General features: G+C 43.3%; 1 protein-coding gene across 3 annotated transcripts; it reads right to left on the bottom strand.

Moving 5' to 3' along the window:
- Positions 1-296: 296 nt before the first annotated feature.
- On the bottom strand, positions 297-27969 carry vit (vitrin). 3 transcript variants are annotated; one of them, XM_031579592.2, is made up of 23 exons: positions 26489-27969; positions 20494-20575; positions 19828-19893; positions 19576-19732; positions 19168-19301; positions 18679-18756; positions 17994-18218; positions 17376-17423; positions 16758-16790; positions 16553-16606; positions 14292-14354; positions 13074-13136; positions 10603-10677; positions 10223-10285; positions 9604-9666; positions 8645-8707; positions 8092-8139; positions 7642-7707; positions 7161-7308; positions 4681-4784; positions 3295-3521; positions 2438-2951; positions 297-1549 (listed from the first exon to the last, which is right to left on the bottom strand). In XM_031579592.2, the coding sequence occupies exons 2-23, from the start codon at positions 20513-20515 to the stop codon at positions 1371-1373; spliced, it is 2493 nt and encodes an 830-aa protein (XP_031435452.1). In that variant the 5' UTR covers positions 20516-20575; positions 26489-27969; the 3' UTR covers positions 297-1370. The 3 variants fall into 3 exon arrangements, with proteins under 3 accessions (XP_031435452.1, XP_031435453.1, XP_031435454.1); XM_031579593.2 differs by lacking the exon at positions 8092-8139; XM_031579594.2 differs by lacking the exons at positions 16553-16606; positions 16758-16790; positions 17376-17423.
- Positions 27970-27974: the final 5 nt, after the last annotated feature.

The following is a 27974-nucleotide window of genomic DNA, read 5'->3' as shown; positions in this document are numbered from 1 at the left end:
AGGAAATCAAGTCCACTTGAGACATCACAGTCAGATAACTCTCTATTTCCTGTGAGGCACTGTGAGAGTATGGATGTGTTCATGTGAAACAGATCTGCACATAAATGGGTGGCAATACTTCCTGCTTACGTACTATTCACAATAAAAATTTGATCAGTTAAATCACAAAAGCTAAGTAATGCTGAAATGCTAAGTCGTGGTGAAAAACTGAAGGTGTAGCTAGATTAAGCAATATCAAACAGAGTACAACTGCATAAATGTACTATAACTATTGCTAGTTAAATTAAACAGACCCATTACTGATCTTACATAATCTCTTTTATTACAAATCGTATTACATTTTTAATCATTTTTGGCAACTTAAAAAAATTACAAGCAAAACAAGCATATGTACAAACTGGACAAAATTACAAAAAACATATTACATTGAGTGAAAAAGGCTGTTTGTCTTTTAAAAAATCCTGAGGGACTATGAGTATTGTTTAAGTATAAATTATTGAATATAAAATAAGTGTGGTATGACATTTGTGGCCAAGAGCAATAACGTAGTTATCTCTCAGGCCAATCGTTAGGCAAGGATACCTTATAATTCTGATTTAAACACGTGAAGATGGCATAAGCATTTTTTATTTTTTTTATGTTATGTTAAAAGGACACTCTAGATTTGTTTTTCTCTAAGTTTCCAACATTTCACTTCAAGTCTCCTGAGAGAGAACCACTGACACTATGGAGGGTAAACACTCTTTTCTGATGGTTTTGCTGTCCAGTAAATTGGATACATTTGCCATTATCATCTCTCTATGCTCTATGCATCTCACAGTAGTTTGTCATCTCATTCTGAGCTATTGTGAACTGTGAGACAAACCGGACTGTCAAACTGCTGGAGAGAATGTTATAGTTTAGCATCGTAATACCTATTTAAATATGTAAATGCGGTTATTTTTGTACAGTTTTACTTTTCCTGCTCAGTAATTTTGCCCTGTTCTGTCTTCCCTAAATGCCCCTCCATCCAAAGCTTCCTCTCCAAAAATGATGTACCACAGCAATGCAAAGCAGCTTTGCAACTAACACTCCACACATCTACAATCCACACCTCATACTCCTGCTTTCGACACATAACACTTAATCGCTTTCTTTCTTCCTTCCCCATGTATGGCAGTCTGTTACACCTGCCCCTCCCTCCCTGAAACGATACACCCATATGAAATGTTTGAGTTCCAGGAGACGCAATAGTGTGCTTTTACTAGATGATTCTGTGATGGTTGCATCTTTTCTCCCACTGAGTTGTGTAACGGCAGAGGATCTTTTTGTGTTTGTTCACCGTCCCATCCCTGTTACCCACAGTTCCTTGCAAGAGTCCCGAGGTGTGCTCAGTTTCGAGGCTGGGAGTTGAACTCCTGGCAGATGTTCTGTATGATCTTGGGCACAAATTTGTACAGGTTGTCAAACTCGTCCACGAAGAAGGAGTGCTCCTTGTCTGGATCTGTGGCAATGTACTCCAATTCATCCTGCGCGGCCCAGGCAATGCCAATGGAGTAAGCGATCACACCTGGAAACAAACAATGGAGAAACAAACAAGTATTGGTGTGGTGATCACAAGTAATACAAAAAATTTGCACAAGTTAAGAATTCTCTGTGTCTCTGAGTCTGATAAAATGGCAATACTTATTAAATATATAACATATCTCCAGACTATTTAATTTACTGAAATAAAATGGTGAAAATATGTTTTGAAAATAAGATCTACATCACCTCAGGAGGAACTTATGTGTGAAAAAAGTAAACATCGAGGAAAGTCACAAGCCAAAACACATCTGTGCTGCATCTTTTCCTCTTTAACATTGAATGCTGCCCCTCACAGCTCTCACCTCTCATCTTTGACATTTGTTAGACCACAGCAATGAAACATCTAACACAAATACAATCAACACACCACACCCCCTCACATAACACTTGTTCCTCATGGCGTCCTTTCCAGATGTTTTCTTGTTTCCTACCATTTTACTTTACATAAACCAAACCAGCTCTTGAAACATTGCACGAAAGCAAAGACATTCCCATATTTGTTATCAAATCCCCTCTCTCTTTTGTCACCTCTCCTGACACTTTGATGTTTGATCACAGCAATGCAACCCAACACAGCTTTGCAACTACACACATACAATCCACACCTTTGCACTCAGCATCTCCTCACCACACATGTCCCACCCTTGACATTTTATGTTTGTTTATCCCATCACTTTAGATGAAATCCAATCTCCCATCTCTCCCTTTTGATATTTAATGTTTGCGCACAGCAATGCAAGGCAACACAGCTTTGCAATAAAATCTATAACTCCTCATAACATATCTTGCCACCCCTGACACTTTTGTTTGTTGTCCGTCCGTCCGTCCGTCCCCCATCACTCTGAATGAAATCCCTTCCCTCTTCCCTCACCTTTGCGTTGAACGGCGAGCGCTGGCGCCCTGACGTCGTCGTAGGAGCGCCCGTCAGTGATGACGATCATGATCTTGCGCTTGTTGGGTTTGGATTTGCTGAAGAGCTGCTCAGCGGCGAAGGTGATGGCTGCCCCTGTGCTGGTGCCCCCGCTCCAGTAGTTGATGCGCTTGATGGCGTTGAGCAGCTCGGCCTTGTTGTTATGCTGGCCAAACGCAAATTCAAGCCGCTGCTCGTAGGTATACTGGACGGCGCCCACGCGCGTGTCCGTGTCGGAGATCTCAAACTCGCGCGTCACGTTGGCCACGAACTGCAACACAGTACGGAAGTTGCCCGTACCCACGCTGCTGGAGCCATCGATGACGAAGGCAATGTCGTTGGCATTCAGGCACGTCTTGCTGCACACCAAGCGGTCTGTGTCACAGATGCGCTTGACAAGAGGCTGCACAGCTTTACGCAGACCAAACCAGCTGGAGACAGGCAGGGAGAAGTAGCCATTGGCCCGGCAGACAGCCTAGAAATGGACGGCAACCACTGGGAATTAATATACATTTACAAAAGCTGACCTGCAGCTCTACCTGAAGTCAGAAAATCTGCTTAATCCACTACAACCATTTGCTCTAGAGATATAAAGATGGTTGATAGCCCAAATAGTTGGAAAACACTACTTGCCATACCTTTGTCACATGGTAGCTTGGAGTACTTAATACTGTAGCAACTTTGCATCAAGGGCAGTGTAATAAAAAGAGTGACCTAGTGAGCCAAATCCCACCAGAACTACGAGACTAACCATTCTTTAAAAGAACATCAGAAGGGATGTTACGCATAAACAATCTTGCAATCTTATTATATTATACCTTATCCACAAAACTGGGCTCCACCACATTTTGTTTCTCATTCTCATCTGGACCCTCAATGGTGACGAAGAAGATGTTGATCCCAGACTCTCTGGCTAGCCTGGAGGCCTCCTCCACCTTGTCGGTGGGCCAGCCATCCACCAGCACCACAGCCACATTGGGCGCTCCGCCACGGTTGCCATTGGTATCGCTGAAATAATGCTTGGTGATGTAGTTAAGGGCCTTCCCTGTTTCAACACAAGGGGGCAGCAAAACGATACAGTCCTGTTCAGATTACAAACTCGTAATAGACAGATCTGTGTTTTTAACGTGGCAGTGGTTCCCGTTTCCTACTCTCTGCCATAAATGCCTCTCTAACAAATTAACTTTCATTAGGAATAACAATGTATAAAAGAAAAAGAGATACAATCTCCACTATAGGAACTACAACTCATCTCAATGTGCACATTAATTTGGTAGAAAATGTACAGTCACTGGATTTGGTTTTAATGGAACACAAAAACTTGAATGTTCAGTTATTCTAAACAAAAACTAACTTTCACTAATGAAAGATTTAAAATCGCAGGAAAATCCCAAATCTTTTAATCTGAGGCCAACAGGTCAGTCATAGCAGAAAAGTATCAACAATCTTGATCTGGGCCATTTCATTTAGGGGAAATATCAGCTTTGAACCACTGTAATCTTTTTAAACAAACACAAAATGGTGTGCTAGGCTGTTTCGAGAAAATAACCCATTTTATTTTTGATTATAAGCTCACAGCGCTCCTTTATATACGTCATGGTAACATGTCCCTGGTAAGAGGCTGCATCTGGTGTGTGGCGTTTGAGTCAAACCTAGAGGAAGCCACCACTGAGATGCCGAAGTGCCACCAGTGCATAAATTGCCCCCCGTGGTGGATGAAACCCAAGGTCTCGGTTAGCTTACTGGGGGAGAAAGAATTCACCCCTCTGGCTACCAAACATGCAATTTACCAAACAGTTCCTGAATCAAATTTAGATTTAATTCCTAGCCCGCATGTGCGTACATGGCAAAAGGGGCCATCTCCACCATGTGATAATTGCACCCTTTCACTTTCACACTGCAGTGGGTCATGCTGAGTATCGGCAACCAAGGCAGATGGCATGTGTCTCACATTATCAACATATCATATCAGCTCCCATCAGCGGGGCGCCTCTCTCTCTCTCTCTCTCTCTCTCTCTATTTAGCAATCTATCTCTCTTTCTGCATGCCTGTCTCTCTCACAGCGCTGTCACTAGTCTCTCTCTTGGTGCCTCTTTCTTTCTTCTTCTTCTCTCGCACTCTTTCTCTTCCTCTCTGCCTCTTCATCTCTTTGTCTCTCTCTCTCTCTCTCTCTCTCTCTCTCTCTCGCTGTCTCTGTCACTCACCCACATTGGACAGGCCTCCCTTCTGCATGATCTTCTCCACAGCTGGCTTGAGCTCCCGGGAGCTGGAATAGGCCCTCAGGTTGAACTCAGTCACTGGGTCATCTCTGCCGGAGAGGGACAGCGGAGCAACAACATGGAGAAGATGAGGAATGTATGTCACGCCGTCTGTCTGAGCCCCAAAGGAAACCTATCAGACTGACATCACATCAACCGCACCCCCCCACCTCTGCACCCCCCAACTTTGATCTTTTTTACGGTCTCAAGGGCTGCCGTCAGGCTGTCTGCCAGGATCATCTCTCTGGGGCAGGGGGGTGTTGGGGGGTAGGAGCGTAGCCGAGGCGCCTCCAGACTGGGCCTCACAGGTAATGACGCAGACGTGGATCTGGGAACCTTCCTGCTGCCCAGACTGGAGCTCCCTCAGGAGTTGACCCTGGTCTGGCCCGGATTTCTGGGTGGCTCAACTGGGTGTGGATGAGCTCTGCTTGTTTGTGTCAAGTACGGTGTACGGTGTTCATATTAGGACATCCTCAGATCTCAGACTCAGGTGTCAGACTCAAATGAAAAGGCGTCAGGTCTCAGACCAAAAGTAGTCAGACTCAGGCGAAACGGCTTCAGTCTCAGAAAAACCTCTGTCATCCTCACACAAAACTTTGTCAAACCAAACGGCGTCATCCTCACACAAAACTTTGTCAAACCAAACGGCGTCATCCTCACACAAAACTTTGTCAAACCAAACGGCGTCATCCTCACATAAAACTTTGTCAAACCAAACGGCGTCATCCTCACACAAAACTTTGTCAAACCAAACGGCGTCATCCTCACATAAAACTTTGTCAAACCAAACGGCGTCATCCTCACACAAAACTTTGTCAAACCAAACGGCGTCATCCTCACAAAAAACTTTGTCAAACCAAACGCCGTCATCCTCACACAAAACTGTGTCAAACCAAACGGCGTCATCCTCACACAAAACTGTGTCAAACCAAACGGCGTCATCCTAACATAAAACTTTGTCAAACCAAACGCCGTCATTCTCAGCAGAACTTTGTTAGAAAAAAAGTTGTCAGAGCTAGATGAGGGAGCTGTTGACTAGCTTCCTGAATGAGCTAAAGTAGCAGCTTTTACAGTGAATACCGCTGTGGTGTTTCTGTTAACTGGTACAGCAAGAAAACTTACTTTTGATATAATACGAAATAGTTGTTTTCTGCAAGCTAGTTCACTCGTGTAAAGTAAACCCATGTTTAGTCCCCCGGTTGCCGACTTTGCTGAAGAATGAATGCCTCCACTTGTCGCTAACCTAACTTTGCTAGCTAGTCAAACTTAACAAACTAGCAGAAGGTCTATGATAGTACACAACATTTGAATTGTTTCCTTCATGGTATACGTTAATGGCGATTGTGTTGTTTAGTTTGACTTCATTTTGCCTGAGTCTGAGATCTGAGTGGAGTTTGGTTGTAGTATCCATGGCAACCAGAGGACTAAACATGACTTTACTTTACACAAGTGAACTAGCTTGCAGAAAACAACTATTTCCTATTATATTGTAACGTGCTGGCATAGTCGCCCCATAATGCCGTGCGGCAGGCGCATCTAGCTCTGACAACTTTTTTTCTAACAAAGTTCTGCTGAGAATGACGGCGTTTGGTTTGACAAAGTTTTTTGTGAGGATGACGCCGTTTGGTTTGACAAAGTTTTGTGTGAGGATGACGCCGTTTGGTTTGACAAAGTTTTGTGTGAGGATGACGGCGTTTGGTTTGACAAAGTTTTGTGTGAGGATGACTGCGTTTGGTTTGACAAAGTTTTGTGTGAGGATGACGCCGTTTGGTTTGACAAAGTTTTGTGTGAGGATGACGGCGTTTGGTTTGACAAAGTTTTGTGTGAGGATGACGCCGTTTGGTTTGACAACGTTTTGTGTGAGGATGACGGCGTTTGGTTTGACAAAGTTTTATGTGAGGATGACGCCGTTTGGTTTGACAAAGTTTTGTGTGAGGATGACAGAGGTTTTTCTGAGACTGAAGCCGTTTCAGCTGAGTCTGACTACTTTTGGTCTGAGACCTGACGCCTTTTCGTTTGAGTCTGACACTTGAGTCTGAGATCTGAGGATGTCCTAATATGAACACCGTAACGGTGTGCTGGTATGTGTCTTCAGGAAAATGCTAGTCAGGCCTGAGAAACAATAGCTTACTTTGCAAGTAAAAGGCTGTATTAAAAAGGTTTTTAATAAAAACTCTTTTTTCTAAAGAGACCCATAAATAGACTCTTAGAAGGCCATTCCAACACCACATCTATCCAAACTAAAGTAAACTAAGGACACATATTTAATCTATGAAACATTTCCCAAGGATTCTGACCCTCTGAACTGTGTATTGCATTGCGAGAGATCAGCTCTTGCAGCTGTTATGAATCTTACTGACTTCACTAAAATCATCAAAACCCTGATAGCTGCCTTCATGTGTAAAGGGTAGGCTAGTGAAACATACCCATACTGGATGATTCCCATTATGGGGCCAGCCACCCCCACATCCAGCGCCTGAGATACCTCGACCATGAAGTCCTTCTGGATCTGAAAGCGCCTTTTCCCAATGCTCCAGCTGCCGTCCATAAGGAAAGCAATGTCCACTTTACAGTCTGCGAGATAGACAAAACAAATCAGTCACATCTCACACTTAAGCTTATACTCTATTATATATTCTGAAGCCTCAGAGGATGCATTGGCAACAATCCAATTGCCTGTGGATGACTGAGCTGTAATGTTATGAGTTATAACACATAACGCACAGCCTGGCCTCTATCAGTGTGATCCTGAAGGAGGTTAAACCATTCCTGTAACACATGCAGAGACATAACCCTAAAACAAGCCTTTTCAAGACACAAAGTTATTGGGGTTAGGGAGCATTTCCATAGAGACAGAGAAGAAATTGAGGTACTCCATTAAGCGAGGTATAAAACAATCTGACGTACTTGGATCTCCCTGGGACACAGGCTCAGGGGCTCGGGGTAAGGAGTCCTGCTCGCGCACATTGAAGCCTGTAAGATAAAGGGGGGTATTAGATACCAGAGGAACTGCTGACCACACTGTCTCTCACCACTTCTTACCCATTGCCCATGCCCCCTTTGGTAGCAGTCTTATTGCACATGGCTAATTGCTTTTTTAGACTTAGAGTGTGCGGGACCAAAAGCTCTGGAGTAATATAGAATGACCCTTACGAAGACTGAGAGACAGAGAACAGTAGAGAAACAAAATGGCGGCGGAAAGCTACAGTTTCACCATTGGCTTGAGGCACCTCTGGTGTCCCAGCGTACTGACAAATTGCTGGAACAGGAGAGGTGATTCTGTGCGATGCCGGGCGGGTCGGAGATGGGGGTGGGGGAGGGGGGTTGGTTGAGCAGCGACAGTGCAAGCCACCTCACCTGGGTCGAAAGGATTTACTTCAGGTTTCCAGGCATCCAGCGGCTCCACTGTGTTGACAATAGCATACAGGCTTGAGTTACCAAAGTCCTGGATCACTACATCAAATCCCTAAGCAGCTTGCACAGCAGCACCCATTGTGTGTGTGTGTATGTGTGTGTGTGTGTGTGTGTGTGTGTGTGTGTGTGTGTGTGTGTGTGTGTGTGTGTGTGTGTGTGTGTGTGTGTGTGGTGTTTGTGTGTCAGCTTGTCTGTGCGTGTGTGTGTGTGTGTGTGTGTGTGTGTGTGTTTGTATGTATGAGTGTGAAAGTAACAAGGAAAATTCCAAGATTAAAATCCTTTGTTGACAAAACGCCATTAGTATTTTGCATCTGTTAGAGCCAGAAAAGCTGCATGACCCCACAGTGTTTAAAAGACGGTAATAAAGCAATTGCCATTATGCCTTACGCAAGCCTGCAAAAGCCTTAATACTGTCATAATAAAGACATTGTCCATGACTGATAATATGACTCCAGTATTAAAGTATGACGGGGTGGCAAACGCCAGAGATACTCACCTCTGGTGTGTGTCGTCTCAGGGAGCAATTTACGGGCGGTGTCTGTCTCAGGGCCTCGAGGGGCTAGAAATACAGAGAAGGAAGAAGTCAAGGAACGGGAGTCGCCATCTGTAATCTCTTCACGTTGGGAATTATAGAGCAACAAGGAGTCAAATAATAAGTCAAAACTATGCCACAGCCGTTGCACCCTTTTCAGTTTCTCATTTAGATTGCAGCACTGGTGTATTTATTTATTTATTTATACGGGCGTGTTCAAAACAGCCTCACCCGTCGATCCGCAAAGAAATAAATAATTTAATTTAGATGCCATGACAGTGTTGCATGCAGAATGAAGTGAACGGCCTGTAATTTTCCTAAGACTCTAACTGACAGGATGCCATTTGGTGTCTTGTCATTGTTCCATGTGTGGCTTTTCTGGGCTTCCTTGATTTGTAGCTTGTTCATTGGTATTGGTATGAATGGGGATGCTAAAAACAGAGGAGGCCCTTGAAGTTTAACCTACTTAGCTGCGAATTCTCACGATACTCAGAGTAACTCAGGCCACTCTGGAGACTGCATTGCAAACCCAGTTGTTAAAATTTTAAACTATAAAACCCTGAGACACATGAAGAAATTAACTCCTGTTCCTCAAAGATCTCTTCTATAAACAGACGGCGAACAACATCACCTCACGGTGTGTCATTTACCACTGGCATTTCCAGCATGTAATAAACACTTCAAAAGATGTTTAGAAAGCTGACTGCTATTAGAGGCATTCTTGATGTCCAAGATAGACCTGATTCCTTCCACTTCCCATCACTGGTTGTGATTTCGTCTTGGTGCAACATGTAATCACTGAACATGGTTATGCCCGCGTTCCTTTTCCTCACCACACAACAGAATCACACAAAAGAAGCATACAATATAATGGTAGAACAAAGAGATAAACAGAGGTCTTTTTTTATAGAAAGGATACTTACGATACTGTCCAACGTTATAATACCATCTCTCATAGTCTGTGATATCAGGCCGTGCATCCCGGCCTAGAGGAAGAAAGCCAGCCATTTCAAATGCATTGAGTTAGTGCTGCTGATAGTGACAGGTGATTGGTTGTTGTTTTAACTGTGCACAACCAATTACAAAGCATCAGGAAGATGTGACCTTTTCCATGGTATGCCCATATGGCTTCCATACACTGTGCTGTGCACACAAGTGTGCATGTGTAAAGTGTGTTTGACATATGGGCAGCACATTGGCACATTTTTAAACATCTTGAAAGGTACAGACATGGACTACAATCGCAGCGTGATGGAGCGGAACATACATTCCGCAAATAAGCTGCAGATACTGTCATGTATATCAATGCCTTTGGACATGATATATATACACACACACACACACACACACACACACATGCACAACTGCACACACATACTCTCTCACACGGAGACACACACGGACACACCCACTGACCGAACCAAATGTAGATGCACTCTCAGTTGTGTTGAACCATGTCTTTTCAACAAGATGTGACATCTACTGTACTGGGCTCAGTGTTAGAGTCAGTGTTGGGGAAAGTGTGTTTGAGTGATTCCTTACCCGTGGTCTCTGCTCCATCCCCCTCAGTCCAAGAGTAGCCCATATCTGGAGAGTAATTAATATCTGAACATAGAGAGGGGCAGGCATGAATGGAGCCATTAAGGCACAATACTGTAAGTGATCTGGGAATAACTTGCTAATGACAAACATTTACATCTATGGGATTCCAATTCATTTTAGTTTTATCTTTCTTTAGATTATGTTTAGATGAATTTATATGAAGTGCATTTTACTTTATATCGCTGCCCTCATAAATGAACTTACATTTAGTTCAATCATCATTTTAGAATCATTTTATGTGACGTTTATGGGTATCTTTGTGCTACTTGTTTGCTGTTGGGCAAATGAAAGAGGCTTTTCCTCAGGGTTGGCAGTGGTACCTGTAGGTCGCCTAGCTCCAGGATACCAATCAGGTCGTGGGTAGCCGTAGGGAGGCCAATCCCTTCTAGCAAAAGCTGCAAGGGTGAGATTAGAAAGCTGCTTGTCAAGCATCCGCCAGCATGGCACAGGTTCACGCCACTAAACACTCATTACCGGAGAACACTTGTGTTACTCCACAACATAAGCCAAGGCTCAAGCATCAGGCCACACAGAGGATGTGACTGAGTTCAGCTTGGTGTGGTTTTGTTGTTGTTTTCTTACTGTTGTGTCTGCAGTAGCAGCTAATGAGCACCGTGCCAAGGGATATCACAAGGATTGATGTGCATTCATGATAGCATGTCTTATGCTTTAAGGGGATTGTTTCCTGCACTTACCATCCTGTAATGGCTGCCTGCACCCTCAGAGAGTTGCAGTGGTGGTAGCCAATGGGACAGGCATGAAGACACCATGAATGAACCCTTGCCCCATCCACAGCCCGTAATTCCTCCCACGTCCGGAGCATTAACCCTCCTCATATGCACAAGCGCTCTGGCTATCATATCAACAGCAAACCATGAGAGCCCAGCAAACCAAAACAACAGCGAGAGGAAAAAGGGAAAAGCCTTTCCATTTCTGACCACCCCTCTCCCCACCCAGCCAACCCACCCCCTATCTCCCCCCACCCTGCCCTCCACTCTCCCCACCCAGCCAACCCACCCCCTATCTCCCCCCACCCTGCCCTCCACTCTCCCACAGTCCAAGAGAAGTCACTGATGAGGTCCTTAGAACAACACTCGCCCACGGGCCACTGGCTCCTACAGTGGCAGCCACTGATGCATGCTGGTGTTGACTGTGTGCGTCCCGCTTAAATCAGGCTCGGGGCACCCCTGCCGCCAGCCAGCCAAGCATGGTTGAGCTCGGGCTGTTTGAGGGGCGAGGCAGGATCCTGGCCCCTCTGTCACCACCGACTGCATAGCACTGCTGTGTGTGTGTGTGTGTGTGTGTGTGTGTGTGTGTGTGTGTGTGTGTGTGTGTGTGTGTGTGTGTGTGTGTGTGTGTGTGTGTGTGTGTGTGTGTATGACTCGACCCAGAGACAGAAGAGCTCCTTTGGCGCCTCTCAAAGCCCTGGCATCAGGGATGGGATGGCATTGAACAGGCTGCCCAGAAAGCAGACAGACACACAGACATTTCTTCTTCTGCCAAGTCTGTGACTTATGCTGCTTGGAGTGGAAAAGACTGAGCCAGGGGTGCAAACTCATCAGGGGTGAATAAGGTGATAAAGATGCGAAACCTCCTCGGGTAAGCCAATCAGAGGTAGAGTAGGGAGGGTCATGCCCTTCACCATCCTAGGAATGAATATATGCATCCTCGCAGATTACTTATATAAGACTAGAACCTTTTGCCAATTCACGTGGATGACCTATTATGAGGTAAAAACGGCGACACTTCCCTGACAAAGGAGTTCTCGGGTAGTCCACTACAAGAACTCTAAAAGTCTATAAGAGTCCTAAGAGGAAAGGTTCTTAAAATAATCCCATTGGAACATTTTTCTATAGAAAAATTACAGTAGCAAAGAGGTTTCTTTCAAGATTTAAATTTTCAAACAAAAAAAAGACTAAACATCATAATTTGTAGGACATATCTGTCGGATGTAGATATGGTTTTGCCTTTCACTTGAAAGAGGTTGATGAAAATGTTCAATGTTATTTACAATCTTCCTCACATCTTAATTTCAATTCAAAAGAATTATGGACTTTTTAAGAGACATCCTGCAGTTTGAGAAAAATGTGAGGTCAGCTTGGGTACACCACAAAATTGTTGCGTAGAGAGAGTATCCCTAGTTTTTATTGAGTAGGAGGACATAAAACATGGTTTGAGACTTTGTAGGATATTAAAGATCCAAACCCTGCCACACAAACAATGTTTAAAAATATACTGCCACTTGGGTAACTCTTAACGGCCTTTGAATTCTGCAGCTGTCAGCTGTAGCATATTGCATTCATTTGGTAAAGGGACATAAAAGAGGTGAAATCAGATGGACTCTATTACAGGTTATTACAGGGAGAAGATCCTGTGACCTCGTTGAAGACAATGAAAAAACTCAGTCAATAAACATTTTACAAGCACAAAACAGAATCTTTCAGTAAAAGCTCATGGATTTGTACCTATACACGCTAATGTTCACGCTAATGACTTCTTCAATTATGACATTTCTGTTCCATCATTGTTTGTAATCACCTTTGCCTCCTTTCCATTTCCAATTACAATAAGCCTGACCTGCCATTTTAAGTTCAGCTTTCAGAATGACATTTGCCTATTCCTTTTTCACTGTGGTACGATTCCCATTTTATTGGGCATGTTGAAATTGATCACCTTTACTGGGGTCTTTTGTAGGCGCACTAATCCTTAGCAGGAGCACACTGTTTTAATGTGTGTGCCTTTTGATGTTCCGCTCATGCGGTCACGCCCAGACCGTTCTGCACATACTTACTGGGGTTCGTCTGGACGGGGTGCTGGTTCCTCTCAGGCTGAGCCGGCTGCACTCTGTTGAAACCTGGTTACCAATGTGAAACAGGCGGGGAGAGAGAGAGAGTGAGAGTGAGAGAGAGAGTGAGAGACAGGGAGAGAGAAACAGAAGGAGGGAGGGAGGACAAGGGCAAGAAAGGGAGACAGATTGAGAGAGGGAGAGAGAGAGTAAAGCAGAAAGAGGAATAGAGGGTGGAAAAAGAGAGAGAGAGAGAAAGGCAGAGAGGAAGCCAGAGTAGGAGAGAAAGAGATATAGTGAATGAAGGCAGGCAGGGGTAGAGAGAGAGAGGTACAGAGGGAGGGGTGAGAGGTAGGGAGATAGAGAAGGAGAGATTGAAGGGGTGGAGGGGACAGAGAGATTAATGGCTGGACCACAGCTGTTTCCTTTGAGGGTGCAGGGGGAGCTGCTCTCCCAGTGTGATCTCTAGTGATCTCAGAAGCATGCTCACATATGCTTAGTGTCTTTTAAATAAGAAAAACCTTCACATCAAGAGTTGAGTAGACATAATGCTTTACTTAAGCACCTCTTAACTAGTATTAGTGAGTGCTCTTGTTAACATGAGCATAGATTGTTTCATAGATCAATGTTACATTCATTCAAGCTTAAACAGACCTAATATGTCAATAAACATTAGTCATACAGTTGTGACTTTACTTATGTTTACAACAGCATGTGATCAATACTTGTTAAGGGACCTCTATTGTTAGGCATTATCAACCATTAATTTCCTTTCTGTCAGTAAAAAAGGCCTGGGTGGTTTAAAAAGAGACCTCACATATCCCCACTTTCTGAAAACAGAAGCAACTACTGGGGTGGGTATCCCTAACACAGGTCAAGACATGATATACAACTCCTCCTCCTCCAGAGGTCTGTAGTCCACAGTCAACCATCTCCCTGACTCACCTGCCTGAAGGCCTTTGCCCAGTTCAAAAGGCAAAACACACACTAAAATGGCGAGATTTACAGTAACTCTCAAAGGCGTTTGAGTAGGAAAAGTCCAGTTCAACACTGAATTGAGCAGGGATCCTTCCGATTTCAATTACACAGCTGTACATCATGACTGAAGCATCATGCTTATATGTGAGACCAGGTGAATGACACAGAATCATCCAGAAAACCTAAGCCTTCTGAAGCTAAAGCACATGTGTCTGGAGGGAGTGCTGAGATAGGAGAGGTGCTGACCTGGCCCAGGGGAGGATGCTGGTTGTCTCCTAACGGCAGGGCCAGCTTCTGGTCTTCTCAGACCTGCCACAGAGAAACATGGTCAGTTTTACGTTGTGTCTTTCGGCTGCCATCACTTGGAACTTCACTTGAATCTTTCACCATGAGGCTAACATAACCATGTCATAATCATGTCACTGTAGGGGCCACAGACCATGTTATATCATAACAATGGCATATTGTGTAACTGTCATGATAGCTCTCAGCTAGTTTTGTGTTATTACAATTACTGATTAATTACAGTTAATTATACAACAGTTATCAGAGCAGATCTGGTCGAACGATTTATTAATTTCTGATTGAACAAGAGGCATTCCATGAGTAAGGATATCCCGGAACAACCTCACTCAGACTCTTCACCGCTAGTAATCATATCGCTAGTATACTTTAACTGTTGAACTAACAACAACATACAACATCAACATACAACATAAACATTCCATTATTTTAAAGTGAGAGAGCAGAATGGCAGGCAGCGATTTTATAACGTTACATTTATCAGTTTTAGAGTGAGGAAAGGGAGCAAATGGAGTAAGGTGAATGCAAATGAACATGTAAAGTGAAGACAGGTGAGTGTTCAAATGAACGTGCACAATTAGCCTTTCTGACTCAACTTGGCAGTGCGTGACGCCAAAAATCCAGGTTGGAACTATTTTTGGGGGCGGAAAATGAATTTACAAAATGGAAAGGTAACACTTTATTTGAAGGGGTATGCATAAGACTGACATAACACCGTCATAACCATGACAGGACAACTGTCATGAACATGAATGAGTCTTTATGAATGTTTATCACTGCTGTCATTAGGTGTCAGTCAGTAAATTATGTCATTTCTAATGTCAAGTTGTCATAACATGAAATTGGCAGGCTATGTTATCTTGGTAAATGTCAACTTGTCAACCAAAAATGGCATAATTTACCAAATGACACTTAATGACATCAGTCATGAACATTCATAAAGATTCCTTCGTGTTCATGACAGGTGTCATGTAATGGTTATGATGGTCACATGTCATGCTTTATGAACACCCCTTCAAATAAAGTGTTACTAATTGAAATAAATGAAAGAAAACACAATCTGGTGTCTTCAAATTAAATTAGTCGGTTGTAGAACTGTTGTATAAAAGCAATATGGCACTTGTGTTCATGGGGTTGGTAAAGGATATCTTCACGGCTGTGATTACTTGCGGCACTAGGCCTCTGGCCTCATGCCTACCAGCGAATCACAGCCATGAAGATGTCCTTTACCAACCCCACTCTCGATCATGTCATATTGCTTCATTATAGCACTAAGGCATCTTTCATGACATGTTTATCACATTTCTATGTACATCTTATGATAGTGGATTAACGTGGTATCTGCATTTTTAATTTACAGTGCTAGCCATCATGTGGTATAATCCCAGATATATTCCTTGATTGATGAATTTCTTAGTTTTACAGTTGTGCCACCTACCTCTTTTTCATGTTCTTTCTTTCCATTTATGTAGTACACAATTTCAAATGATGTACAGTATCAGTATTTACAGGGCAGCAAGCATTTGTATTTGTATAGTGAGTGCTCCCAGGGAATATCTACTGAATGTGAATAGGAAACAGTAAATGGGTATATTCATTGCTATTGAAGAGTTCTGTGTAGCTATGAAAAGGCATATGGCCAGGACTCTACTTCATCTTCACACAAGTGACACAAATCAGTCACACACGTCAACACTGGTGATTGAGTGCATCATGCTTTTCAGCCACGTTTATTTATACACAGAGGCACTGTGTCTCCTTAGGTGTGTGGTGTGTGAGGACCATTCATAGGCTTTTCCATATGTTTGGCAGCACTAGGGGAAGTGCTGGACAGGTGTCAAAAGCTTTGAAACAGGAGGATTTGAGAAACACACACCAAAAGAAAGAAAGAAAAAAAAAAAAAAAAAACGAGTGGTGTTAGTATTAGACAGGAAGGTGGACGTTCCAAGTCAGCAGGCTGGCTTAAGGGGAAAAACAAAACAAAAACAGGACCGATCATGTCCAGGATATTAAACATTTTATTGCTGCTCATTGAAATGAGACAGCTGTTCACATAGAGAGTAGAGCCACCATGCAGAGCAGAAGGGTTTGAACCCAGCTAGTAAAAAGGAACAAGACAAAATAGACAGTGGATTTGTCTCAGAAACAGGCCTTGATGTCAGGAATGACGAGGACGTTATTAGGATGGTGCGAGAGGGATTTACCTGTGTTTGGTCGAGGTGAAAACCTATTCGCAATGGCTGAGCTCCCTCTGAATGCTTTGAAGAAATTTTAATGTCAGATTAGTTTTTAATGCTTCGTTGGCAACGGTGGACTAAAAACAATATTGTCACTGAACAAGAGTCTGCACTTTCCACTTGAGAGGTAATTGAGCGTCAGTTGAAGACGTGGATGCAGGACAGGACATACCTTGGGCTTTTCCATGACCACTCTGTGACTGTCCTACAGCGAATATTGAGAACGAGAAGTTTGTTCATGTTCAGTAGTGGATTGCTGAGGTTCAGAAACTTTAGAATGCTTAAGTGCATAAACTTATAAAGCCTTACTCGTAATTTTAACAAAAATTATGCAAAACACTACAAACACAGTTAGTCTTTTGCCAAATGCTGTATAATATGCAAACTACGGCAAAAGAAATGTAATAAATGTATGATACTCTAAAGAATGCAACGCATGCAAATCCTGTTTTCAACTGGCCTTGCAATGTCATACAACATCTACTTCATGCAGAAACACTAAGACTTCAGACCAAACTGAGACCGGTAGTTCCACAAATGCAACTATTGGTGGAAACTGAGATATATCACATTATGTGTAGTTACTACTATCTCAGAAAATGGCTACGATTCAGAAATATCCTAATGGATATGATAACACTGAGTTGTGGACTAGAACACATATGACTGACAGAAGACCACCACCAGTGGTAAACGAGAGAGAGAGAGTAACTGTGATACCCAAATGCCCCAGAGTCTCCCAAAAACCACAAGCACGGCGGCCCATCACACCATCACTGTCTGAACTTACTTGCACTGGCTGGTGATGCTAAGGACGAAAAGTAGGGGTGGGCGCTGCCTGGAGCAGAGAAAAAGAGATGGGATTTAAGAAGGGAGAGAGAGAGAGGCAGACAGATGAATGAGAGACAGAGAGGGAGAGAGAGCAAGAAAGAGAGAGAGAGAGAGAGAGGTAGAAAACATAGAAAGAGAAGGTGAAGAGAGAGACGAAGAAAGTGATAGAGTGTGGGAGAGAGAAAGAAAGAGAGAGAAGGTGTCCTGATGTCTTGAAGCTGAGGGTTGTGAGGGTGTTATACTCCACACCATTTAAAATGACATTTCGTTTGATGTGTTTGTATGATTTTAGACCATGTCAGCCAAATACAAACACAAATACAAACAAAATGGGTCTGAGTAATGACCATTTTATAGTATGCACAGGATGGGCATTACTGGTCAGGACTGAAGGTTTGAAAAGAGAAGTTAGGATGTTACACAGATCTTGCTTCAAATCCAACCAGTACTGATACAATCCTCCAGAAAGCAAGCAGAGATCCATTCACTGCATTTGGGGTAAATGCATATACATTTAGGTGCAATGAATGAGAGTTTAAAATGCGAAATGAGTACCTCAGGTGTGTATGCAACCCACCTGCATCTCGGACTTTATGCACAGCGGCGCGTGGTTTGGCCGTGGTAGTGGTCGTGGTGGTTGTGGGCAGGGTGGTGGGGGTCTCAGTGGTGGCGGGCGTGGTCGGGGGCGTGGTTGCAGCAGCAGCTGTGGTGGTTGGCTCTGCCGCGGCTGTTGGGATTGGCTCGGCCACTGTTGTCGCTGGCAATACGACGGAGGCAGGCGGCGCTTTGGCTTCCTTCTGGCCTGCGGGGTGACAGATGGGGAGAGAGGCAAAAATAAGCTTCTACAGTGACTCCACTGTTTCACTGAATTCCTGGAGGCAGGCCTGGGAGGCAAGGATTCACCCACGGCCTCTGCATCCTGAGGACAGCAAGCGCACAGCCCACAGCGCACAGCACTTTCATCTGTGCTACCAGCCAAAGTGGAAGAGGGCAAAACACACTCTCTCTTTCTGGAGTCTATCTATACTTAGATATTTAGTGCAGAGCGCTGAGAAAACAGAAGAGAACTCAGCTCGGATTTATTTTTTTTAAATGACGATGTTCACACAATGTTCAAAAGCTCTTGTTGTATATTTTGTGTGTCTGTGTTGTCAACAATGTTTTAATGTGCATCTTTCAATAGTATATTACAATTGCTAACGGACAACCATTGCATCCTTAAACCAGCTGCTACCTGGGAATGTCACCCATCTCTCTCTTACCAGTTTTCACGGTAGTGGGTCTTGAAGGGCCGTAATCCAGACTAGTGGGATAGATGACACCTTTCTTTGGTTTACCCACTGGCAAGAGGCAGGAGACAAGACAAAACCTTTAATAATCACACTGCACTACAAATCTCATTTGACTTTACAGTGATACAGAAGCCCTGAAGCGCTGCTCTGTGGCATTTTGTGGTTATCACATCTGATTGATGATGGAAAAGGCAGATTTTATATTTGATGAACTATGCGTAGCTTTTAAAAACCAGCATTCCTTTTATAAACATCTGCCTTAAGGCCCTTCTCTGACATGCTATGATAGGAAAGTCTTTTTAAAAGTTCAATAAAACAGAAGATGTACCTTGGGCTATTTTCCCTCCCATCTTTAAAATTGGTTGACCTACTCATTCATCTTTATGTTTGTTAGGTAAATCACCCTCTTTATAAAGCACAGCTCTAGATATTTCCTGAGAGAAGGGAGATTTCACCCACCTGCGACAGTGAAGGACTCCCTCCAGTTGGGAAGAGACAGAGAGCGGATGCCGTTGGCCAGGCTGCCCTTGTAGGACGCCTGTCCAGCCATCTTCCTCACGATCACCTTCCCTCCCGCGTTAGTGATGACGCCACTGAGGAAAAGACCCAGACACACACAAAGTAGACCTTTTTGACAGCTACAGTAAAATTTACATTGTTGACATGCCTGACTAGCCATGCACACACCCTCTCTTGACAAACACCAATTCAAGGTAATTGAATATGATGCAATTTTCAAATAATGTGCATCATTCCAACTCAAACAACCAATTACTGGCTGTAATGTCCACTTTGGCAACAAAACAAAAAACCATGAAGAAGCCCTTCTCAAAGGGACTACTGCATCATTGCAACACCCACAATTACCTGTGGATGGCAGCGTTGCAAATACTGGAGATGGAGGCAAACACTCCTGTCCCGTACACCCTCTGCTTGGTCTCCTTGCAGTTGGCTGGACATTTGGCAATGAATTCTGGGAGGCTGATCTTGCCTGCCCGTACGTCACACTCGATCGATGGTATCACTACAGATGAGGGAACAGATAGATGGTAGGTTATACATGAGCTGATCAGAGTACAGTCTTTTGGCAGACAGCTGTTGGAATGCGGAGTAATGTACCTTGTTTTGGCTTCTTGTTCTTTTGACCACTGGGTTTTGCCAGACTACCACAGGTGAACAGAATGACTAAACAGAGAAGAAAAAGTTCCATGAGACAACACCGAACAAAGAGCCTGTTGTTATGATACCTCAGTCTCAGTCAGAGTAGTATTTTGAAAACACATTTAACATGTTGTGGTTGCTGAGGTATTCTTTGCTATTGTAATGTTACCCCCAAAACAAATGTGCTTTGATGTGCCAACTCTTTTCTTTTGTAATAATGGTTTCCAATTGTTCTTTTTAAGGGCCTACAGTATTATACAGAGCCTCTTCTATCCCATACTACCACACAGAACAATACAATATAGGCCTAGTGGTTTACATTTGATTTGATTCAATTATGTTCAGTTATGAATTTCTCACAAGGTTAACCCTACATTACTGCCTAGTCCAACAACTAACTTGTTGTTTGACATTATTTCATAAACCAGCATGTGGAATTTCAACATAGCATCACTGGCTTTCATAGGGGCAATGAATTAAGACAATATTTTAACAATGGCTATGAAGGAAGACCAAGAAAACCATTGACTGTCATAAACTACAGTAAGCCACATAACTTCATCAGCCACAAAAGTACATGTTTTTAATATGAAAGCACGACAACCATACACTATTAAAGCATACCAACACAGATGACTTTGAGCATCTTTGCAGACAGGAAGAGAAGGCTAGTCAACAAAGTATCTTGGGGTCTCCACACTCCAACCTAAATGGGAAACACCAGATTAATCATCTCCTTTTAAATATATGGTGAGTGGGAGTGTCAAACAGTGGAACTGAATGTCAGACAGCATACACTCCGAAACACCTGAAACATCTTGAAAATTCCTTCTGTTAGGCAAGTTGCAGGCAGTGACATTTCCAGAGAACAGCAAATAATCTATAGAGGGATTTTAATTTCCTGAGAAAACCGCTATGTATTCTCACAATTATATTTAGCTGCCTATTGAATCTTTAAAACTGTCTTTGACCAAAAAACTCTATTGACTCTATTGTACGGATTAAGGCAAGAAGCCAGAGATTGTCAGTTGAAGAGTGAAGGCCGTGGAGAACTTTCTGAGTCAAGGTCTTTTCGCCAGAGTCTAGCATCATTAGATATTTGTAGGGAATCAGATCTTTATCTCTCCATTCATATTCATGTCATGCTTTCTGTTTGCATGAGCTTGAAAGAGCAGCTGACTCTGGATCAAAGCTGGCTTGATTCTGGCCCAGATACGGCCCAATCCACTAGATCTACACCAGGTCAGAGCTCGAGCAATCCCATTATGCCACAAACTCTGCACCCCGTATGTTTCAGGCCCGGCACCCAAAACACTAAACTAATCTGGCAACCATCTGCGCCTCTTTCCAGCCATGGGGTACCCAGGCCTGCTCCTAGATGTCTGTGCCCCAGCAGGGTTTAGGTACTCCACACACACATTAAGCTGTGACATATGCACGTCCCTTCTCATAAGCTAAATCAAGTGTACAAGGTTAGGATTCTAACTTATCTTTAAAGGAGAGAAGAGGGGGGATTAACAGATCTGCTACAGGCATATTTTTAAACAAATGCACAGTTAGACATCTGTGTAGCAACATTACAGCACTAATGGAAATGGTCACCCAGGTCCAGTGTTGTGGAAGGATTTTCTTCCAACCAACCATCGGCAAAACTGGTTCTCGTCAGTTAGCGACTAATCACAGTCTACCAAACAGTTGTGTCTGGTGTGTCCGTGCAGGGTTGGGTATACAAATCAGCTGTAGACAGGCTGTCTGCATAAAAGATGTCCTTTGCTCACCCCTGCATAGATTGTGTTAGTTCACACACAGTTGTTTTATCTTCAGAGAATCTGCAAAAGATAACAGATCATTTTGCTGTTTGTGCATGAGCTGTGTTTGAATAAACCCATTATGGAAAACGTCCCACAAACAGAATGTCAACATGTTGCTGTGTTTCCCTATTACTCAGTGGTGTTCCTAATAGACGTCTTGGGCATGTGCAGACAGAACCATCTCAGCACTCTCAGTTTCATACCAGCAGAAACGCTCCCTCTATGACATTAGTATCCCAGGTGACCACGGAGATGGCTTGTTTTCATTTCCATTCCAAGGAAGAGTTTATGACTCTTGAGCGAACCATCCCCAGCCATGCTAAAGTATAGAGCTGAGAGACGTCAGGGAAAGTCCTCTACTTACTCCTACATCTCACAGAGATTAGGTTGCAGACAGCCATAATACCCGGCAGGGCAGGTCAGCATATTTCTACAGTTGGGACACAACAAGCGAGGCCTGCAATTTAGCCCTCTGCTATCCCTGTTATGAATGGTATGCTGAACTGTGTCTGGCACAGTCCGGTCCTGTCTCCCACACGGGGCATATGACGGGCAGGTTAAAGATGATTAAATATGCTCACGTGCTCTGCCTTTGACCCTAATACTTCAAGAACTGCTAAGGAATGAGCCACAGCCTCAAGATATACTCTTGCTCAGTGACGTAAACACACGAATACAGTATATGACTACAGTATATTTAGATAAATAAACACTGGAGATTTATGGGTCCCATACATATGAAATTCACGACTTTCTTAATGTTGCCAGGTTTCTTTAATGTCTGTATATGTTTCTACACTGTAGCAATCACATACTACAAAATATATTCACTTTCGAGATTCATTTTAACACAGGTTTTCCCCCAAAAAGACAGCAGACCAAATGCATGTATTAGCCAACACTTACACAAAAACACACAAGAACACTCAAGGATTCTAAATGGCATTTTAATAATTCTTCTAAAGGGACATGCTGAGGGACCCTTTTTGAGAGAGTGCGTGTCATTTGAGAACCAATTCTGCCATTTCTTAGACACGTAATCTTGGTGATAGATTATTCCACTCTCTTCCCACAGTGCTCTCTGTCAGTGCCATTAACATGATGTAACGCCAGTCAGATCCTTTCATCTTTGGAAACATGTGCAGTTACACTCCCCTGCAGTTTGCGCTATGACAAAAACATTACTGCCCCATATCATGTGTCATCATTAAGGCTACTCCAATAAACACCAAAGCAATTCAGCTGCAACACCTAATGCCACGGGCTATGATGATGAATGGCGGATACAGTAACATTTTTATGGTTCTGAGATGTTATAAGGTCAATGGCATAATATATATTGTCATGCATGACATTATTATGAGACACATGATATGTGAACAGAGAAACAGTAGCAGGTTATTTACAAGCTCATTCTTTGGCAGCTTTTTTATTGGACAAATAATTAATTTTCAACCAAATTCATTTTGAAATTCAACTGGGAGAAAGCAGGTCTGGTAAGCTTTAAGTGTACATAACAAGCCCCAAATGCATCTCTCAAAGACCTCTCTTTTAATACGCAGTGTGGAAAAAGCCATCTTTGTATGGAAAAAGCTGACAGTATGCCTTTCAAGGTCTTCCAGAAATTGGGAAAGTGTCTGGACAAGCTGTGGCAGATAGTCCATAAAATGAAGACCTACTGATTCCGGGTGCCAAGTCAGGTCATTCCACCGAGAAGGAAACTACAAAAGCCAAACACCTGTCATTATATCAACAGAAAATCCTTCTGTTTGTTCAGACTTCCCTTTTTTCAAACTAAGAAAGGAAAAAAAAAAGATGGTGGCACGAACACACTAAATTGAATAAACCGAACAAACTCCCCATGGGGGTTTCCTGGGATTAAGGCACAGAGGGGTGAGAGCAGCAGGTCGGGGAAAGCCAATCAAAACAGGCAGAAGGCTTCCTGGGTGGCAGGGCCCTCCTGGGAGTCAGAGGGGAGGGAGGAGAGTACCAGCATGGGGGAGTTTAAAGGGAGGAAGCACAATCTCACCAGCTGTCTCACCAGTGGTGCTGTGGGACTGGCAGCGCACCCTTAACTCCTCTCAAACATGTCTGAAGGAGTAAATGTTTGTTTAAAGGGGATCAAAACAGAAAGAACCAATCACAGTGTACATAACCATTGAACTGAAGAATTGCCCATGAACAAACATGACATTAAAAGGTACAGTGCTCATGGCTCCTGTGATCATTCCACTGGGCTCTTTGATTTGAGCTTTCGTTCTGCCTCAGACCATAAAACTGATCCAAGGCACTTCTTTTCTCTTTCACATCTGGCGTGATGATTCCTCTCACATCAAAACTTTCCGTGTGATTGCACTTGATCACTTGCGTTAGTGAAGGTTATCAGGCAATGTGCACCCTCTTAAATGCGTATCAACCATTGCCAATCACTACGTAATATCATGCAGGAACAGTGTTTTCTCCTTTTAGTCTTCTGGACCTAATGCTTCAGGTTCATAAGCCCATTTAAAGCTCTGTCCGCTTTGAACTCTCCTGAGCTCTACAATCTTGTATCACAAGACCAAGCTGTGCAATACATGGCATTGAAATGTTGGAGAGGTAAGTTGTTTCTCATTCAAATACCACTAAGCCTCTCTCCCAAGTCTCTTATAATCATTTGGGTGCCACAGTTAGCATTTCACAAAATGTCCCCTCGCTTGTGTAAGCACAAACACAGGCTTTATGTACAGTGTGAAATAAAGAACAGGATGTTTTAACCCAGTTTCACATTGTCTGGTGGCAACTTGATTCCATTCACTGTGACTGCTCCTGCCCAGGTTAAATAAGCAAGCAAACTGTCCCCATTGTCCACAGGTGTCCCTGGATAAGATTAGGACTAATAGGACAAAGAAGAGGACCCGCCGAGATAGCCAGGACTTGTCAAAACACACACAAGACTGAACCACTGCAAGTGTGAGAAAGGATTGGTGCATTTGCACCTTGGAACACCTGGAAACCACCATGCACCATGCACACACACACACGTGCACACACACACACACACACATATACATATACCCAATGTGTACACGGTGCACGGCTCATTTCCTAAAGCTTCCACTATCAGTGTCATTATAATTCCCTCTGATTACCTGCCCCAAATCACAAACACAAACCCAGTCCAACTCATAGAAATGCCATCTACTAAATCAGAAAACCCACTGACCCTGGGTCAGCTCTGGCCCTGATCTGGCTCAGATCCCTCAGACCTAGGCTAGATCAGGGTGCCATCATCATGCCATCATCAGCTGAGTAGGTATCTGGACTGCCCCCTCCAGTCTGTAGGTGATAATGAGATCTGAAGCAGTATACCCTAAGCATAAAGGTTTAACTCCAGTGCATTCCACAACCAGCTCCAGAAACAGTGGCAACACACTGCAACCTAATTTTTCCAGACAGTAGCTGTCTTCTGAGTGGATCTGACCTTGATCTGGTGCACGCCAGATGTAGGCCAAAGCTGTTCAAGGGTAGCTGCATTTTAATTATACTTAAAGATAGAGCCAATCAAATTACACCCAACCCTTCCATCCTCCTGAAGCACTGTGTTGCTTGGCTGGGATTGTTTGTTTTCCAGTGGAAGTTTTTTTGAGTGCCAAACAGTGAATGAACAGCTAGAGGACCGTGAGGAGCAATTTGTTGAATTTGACACCAAGTGTATGAGATTCAAATCACACCTTTATCAAAAGTGATCAAAAGTCAATTCAAATGCAGTTAATCAGTCAGTTAATGCCTCAGATGATGCCAATGGGTCTTGTGTGTGTGTGAGTGTGCATCACTGATGGTGCAAAAGGTGTACTACTATTTATCATCCTTTCAAATCATCAGACAACACTATGCATTGACTGGTTACAACAAATCAGTGTAATCAGTGACTCATTCTCAATGGAAGAATGTCATTAGTGTTCATGCTTTCCATGTGGATGACAATGGAGAACTTCATCCTAGATGAGGAATTTTGGATGCTGCAAAGTCAAACGTGTCTAAACAATGCCACTGTTTTTATTTAGAATGGCCAATCACTCGCACCCTTTAATGTACGTCATTTAAAAAGGCACCATTGAAATAAGGCACCATTAAGTCTGTATTTGGTTTATGCTTGGCTCTGACACATTCTGCAAGTCCCATCAGGCTTTCGCCCTGGTCATATCCAATTGAAGTGAGAGTGTAAATTGTAGAGCCCCAGGGAAAACCCACCGAGACAACAAATATTAGTTTGGTGGCACTGAAAGTGGGAAAGCCTCTTTGTCGTCGTGTGTGTGCATGCATACGATTATAATTTTGTGAATTAAATAGCATATACATAAAATTCGACTAGTCATCATTTGTCCGTTTTAACTAGGCTACGCGTGTTCTCTTATGCGCATGCATGTCAGATATGATTTTCCGCCGTGAAGGACTGGAAATAACCCTCAAAAATTCTTTCAATTGAACGGAGTTTGAAAAATATGGCTTAAGGCAGTGGTTCAAGTCCGTACTAGTTAACAGTACAACAGCACTTGTGTTCGAGATCATAAACCCATTCAACCACACCGTAAACCGACAAATAGGTAAATTAGTTGCCAGAAGTTCATATTATTGTATTAATAAACTCTTCAGGACTAAACAGGATAGCCGTCTTTATCCTTAATATGACAGTTTGGGACATCTCGCAGTTTTTGATGCTGAGACAGACTGAATTTTCCGAGCTTGTCCATTAAGACCAGAAACCAACCCTAACCACATGAAACGTGGTTAAGAAAGGTAAATCTATACTCCGTTGTCAGACTTACCTAGAGACGCTGAAGCAATGATGCTCCAAGACCTTTCAGGTAAAGCACAAATTCCTACGGCTCATAAAACTCCCATTCGCATAGCTGTAGCTCAGGAGAATATCGAGTGCTGTTAATCCCGCGTGTTGCACCGCCAGCACACCTTAAAGATTTTGTTTGCCTGCACAGTGATCTAAAGTTCTCATTATAGTGGGAAAGGGAGCAGGCGAAAGTAACTCCCTCTGCCCGCCCCAATACCTCAGCAATCAAGTGCAAGCGCCAAGGGCAGGACATGAAGAGATGTAGAGTTGACTTACAAATACATGATTAGAGGCGATAAGTTATAACAGTGCGCAGAACATCAACTGTCATGCTGTCTTGTGCAGACAAATTCGGCCATTCACTGCAAATGTCTAAAGTCTTTGGTGCCTAATGCTTATCATTTAGGTTGCATTCAACTTGGAGACAACTCAGGCAATACCACACCATTACAGAGAGATTTAAGCTTCAATTTTTTTGTCATTTCCCTTTGTATCATAGTTTTATATGTGTAGTTTTGTAATATTTAGGCTACTTTATTTTCTTCAGCCAGAATTTACACAACACTGTCTGTTTCAATACCATGGGCAGGTTCAAAGAGTGCCATGTTGTTGAGTGTTATTACACAGGGGCATCCACTGTTTGCTATTAGCTCCTCCTTCGACAGCCACTCTCCAAATTGAGTAAACTCTGGTAGGTGTGACAAATCAACGTAAATCTCTTCATGTCAGCATGCTGGGGGAAGTAAGAACCCCCATTCCCACCGCCATCCACCTCAAAAGTAAAACCTCATTAACCCACTGCCACAGTTATCCCCAGCCTTACCAAGCACCTGGGCTCACAATGGCAGACCATAAAAACTGGGGCTGTTATGGGCTACCAAAAGTAGACGCAGGTGTACAGGGCAGGCACTTCCCTACCATTTTTATTTACTGGTCCTAGTAGAGACTCCACAGAATTGGCACACAGTAGAGTGATTATGGGCCAGCCACACAGAGTGGCCACTCAGTGGGTTCACAGGGACATATTATTATCCTGGGCGCGGTTAATGTTTTAATGAAGTATCAATTATGAACTCAATCTATGAATAGATTATTGTATGTTCACTGAATGACCTGTACCTATTATTGATACTTTATTTCAGGCTGTACCTCAAGTAATCGACTTTGACGTTTTTTTTTTATTTCAGCATGCTGTATACAGCTGTGCTCATAATTTTCCAGTTGAATCTACTGGCTGATCTGGAGATCAGTTTATATGTGGGGTGCTCTGGTGTGTAAAGGCTGGCATCTGGAAGAGAATGCTGGGAACCCAGAAGATATGATCAGAATGCCTATTGAGAGACACTCATAAAAACAACAGGCCAGTATAGAGACATGACCACGGGTAGGCCATTGGAACGGAGGATTAGTGATCAGTGGCTCTTGTAATTTGCTGGTTTGGCTGGGTGGTATAAGCAGGAGGTTTT

The sequence above is a fragment of the Clupea harengus genome, chromosome 13 (assembly GCF_900700415.2).
Source record: "Clupea harengus chromosome 13, Ch_v2.0.2, whole genome shotgun sequence".
Lineage (NCBI taxonomy): Eukaryota > Metazoa > Chordata > Actinopteri > Clupeiformes > Clupeidae > Clupea > Clupea harengus.
Note: the sequence above shows the minus strand (reverse complement) of the source record. Positions and strands in the feature narration are given on the sequence as shown.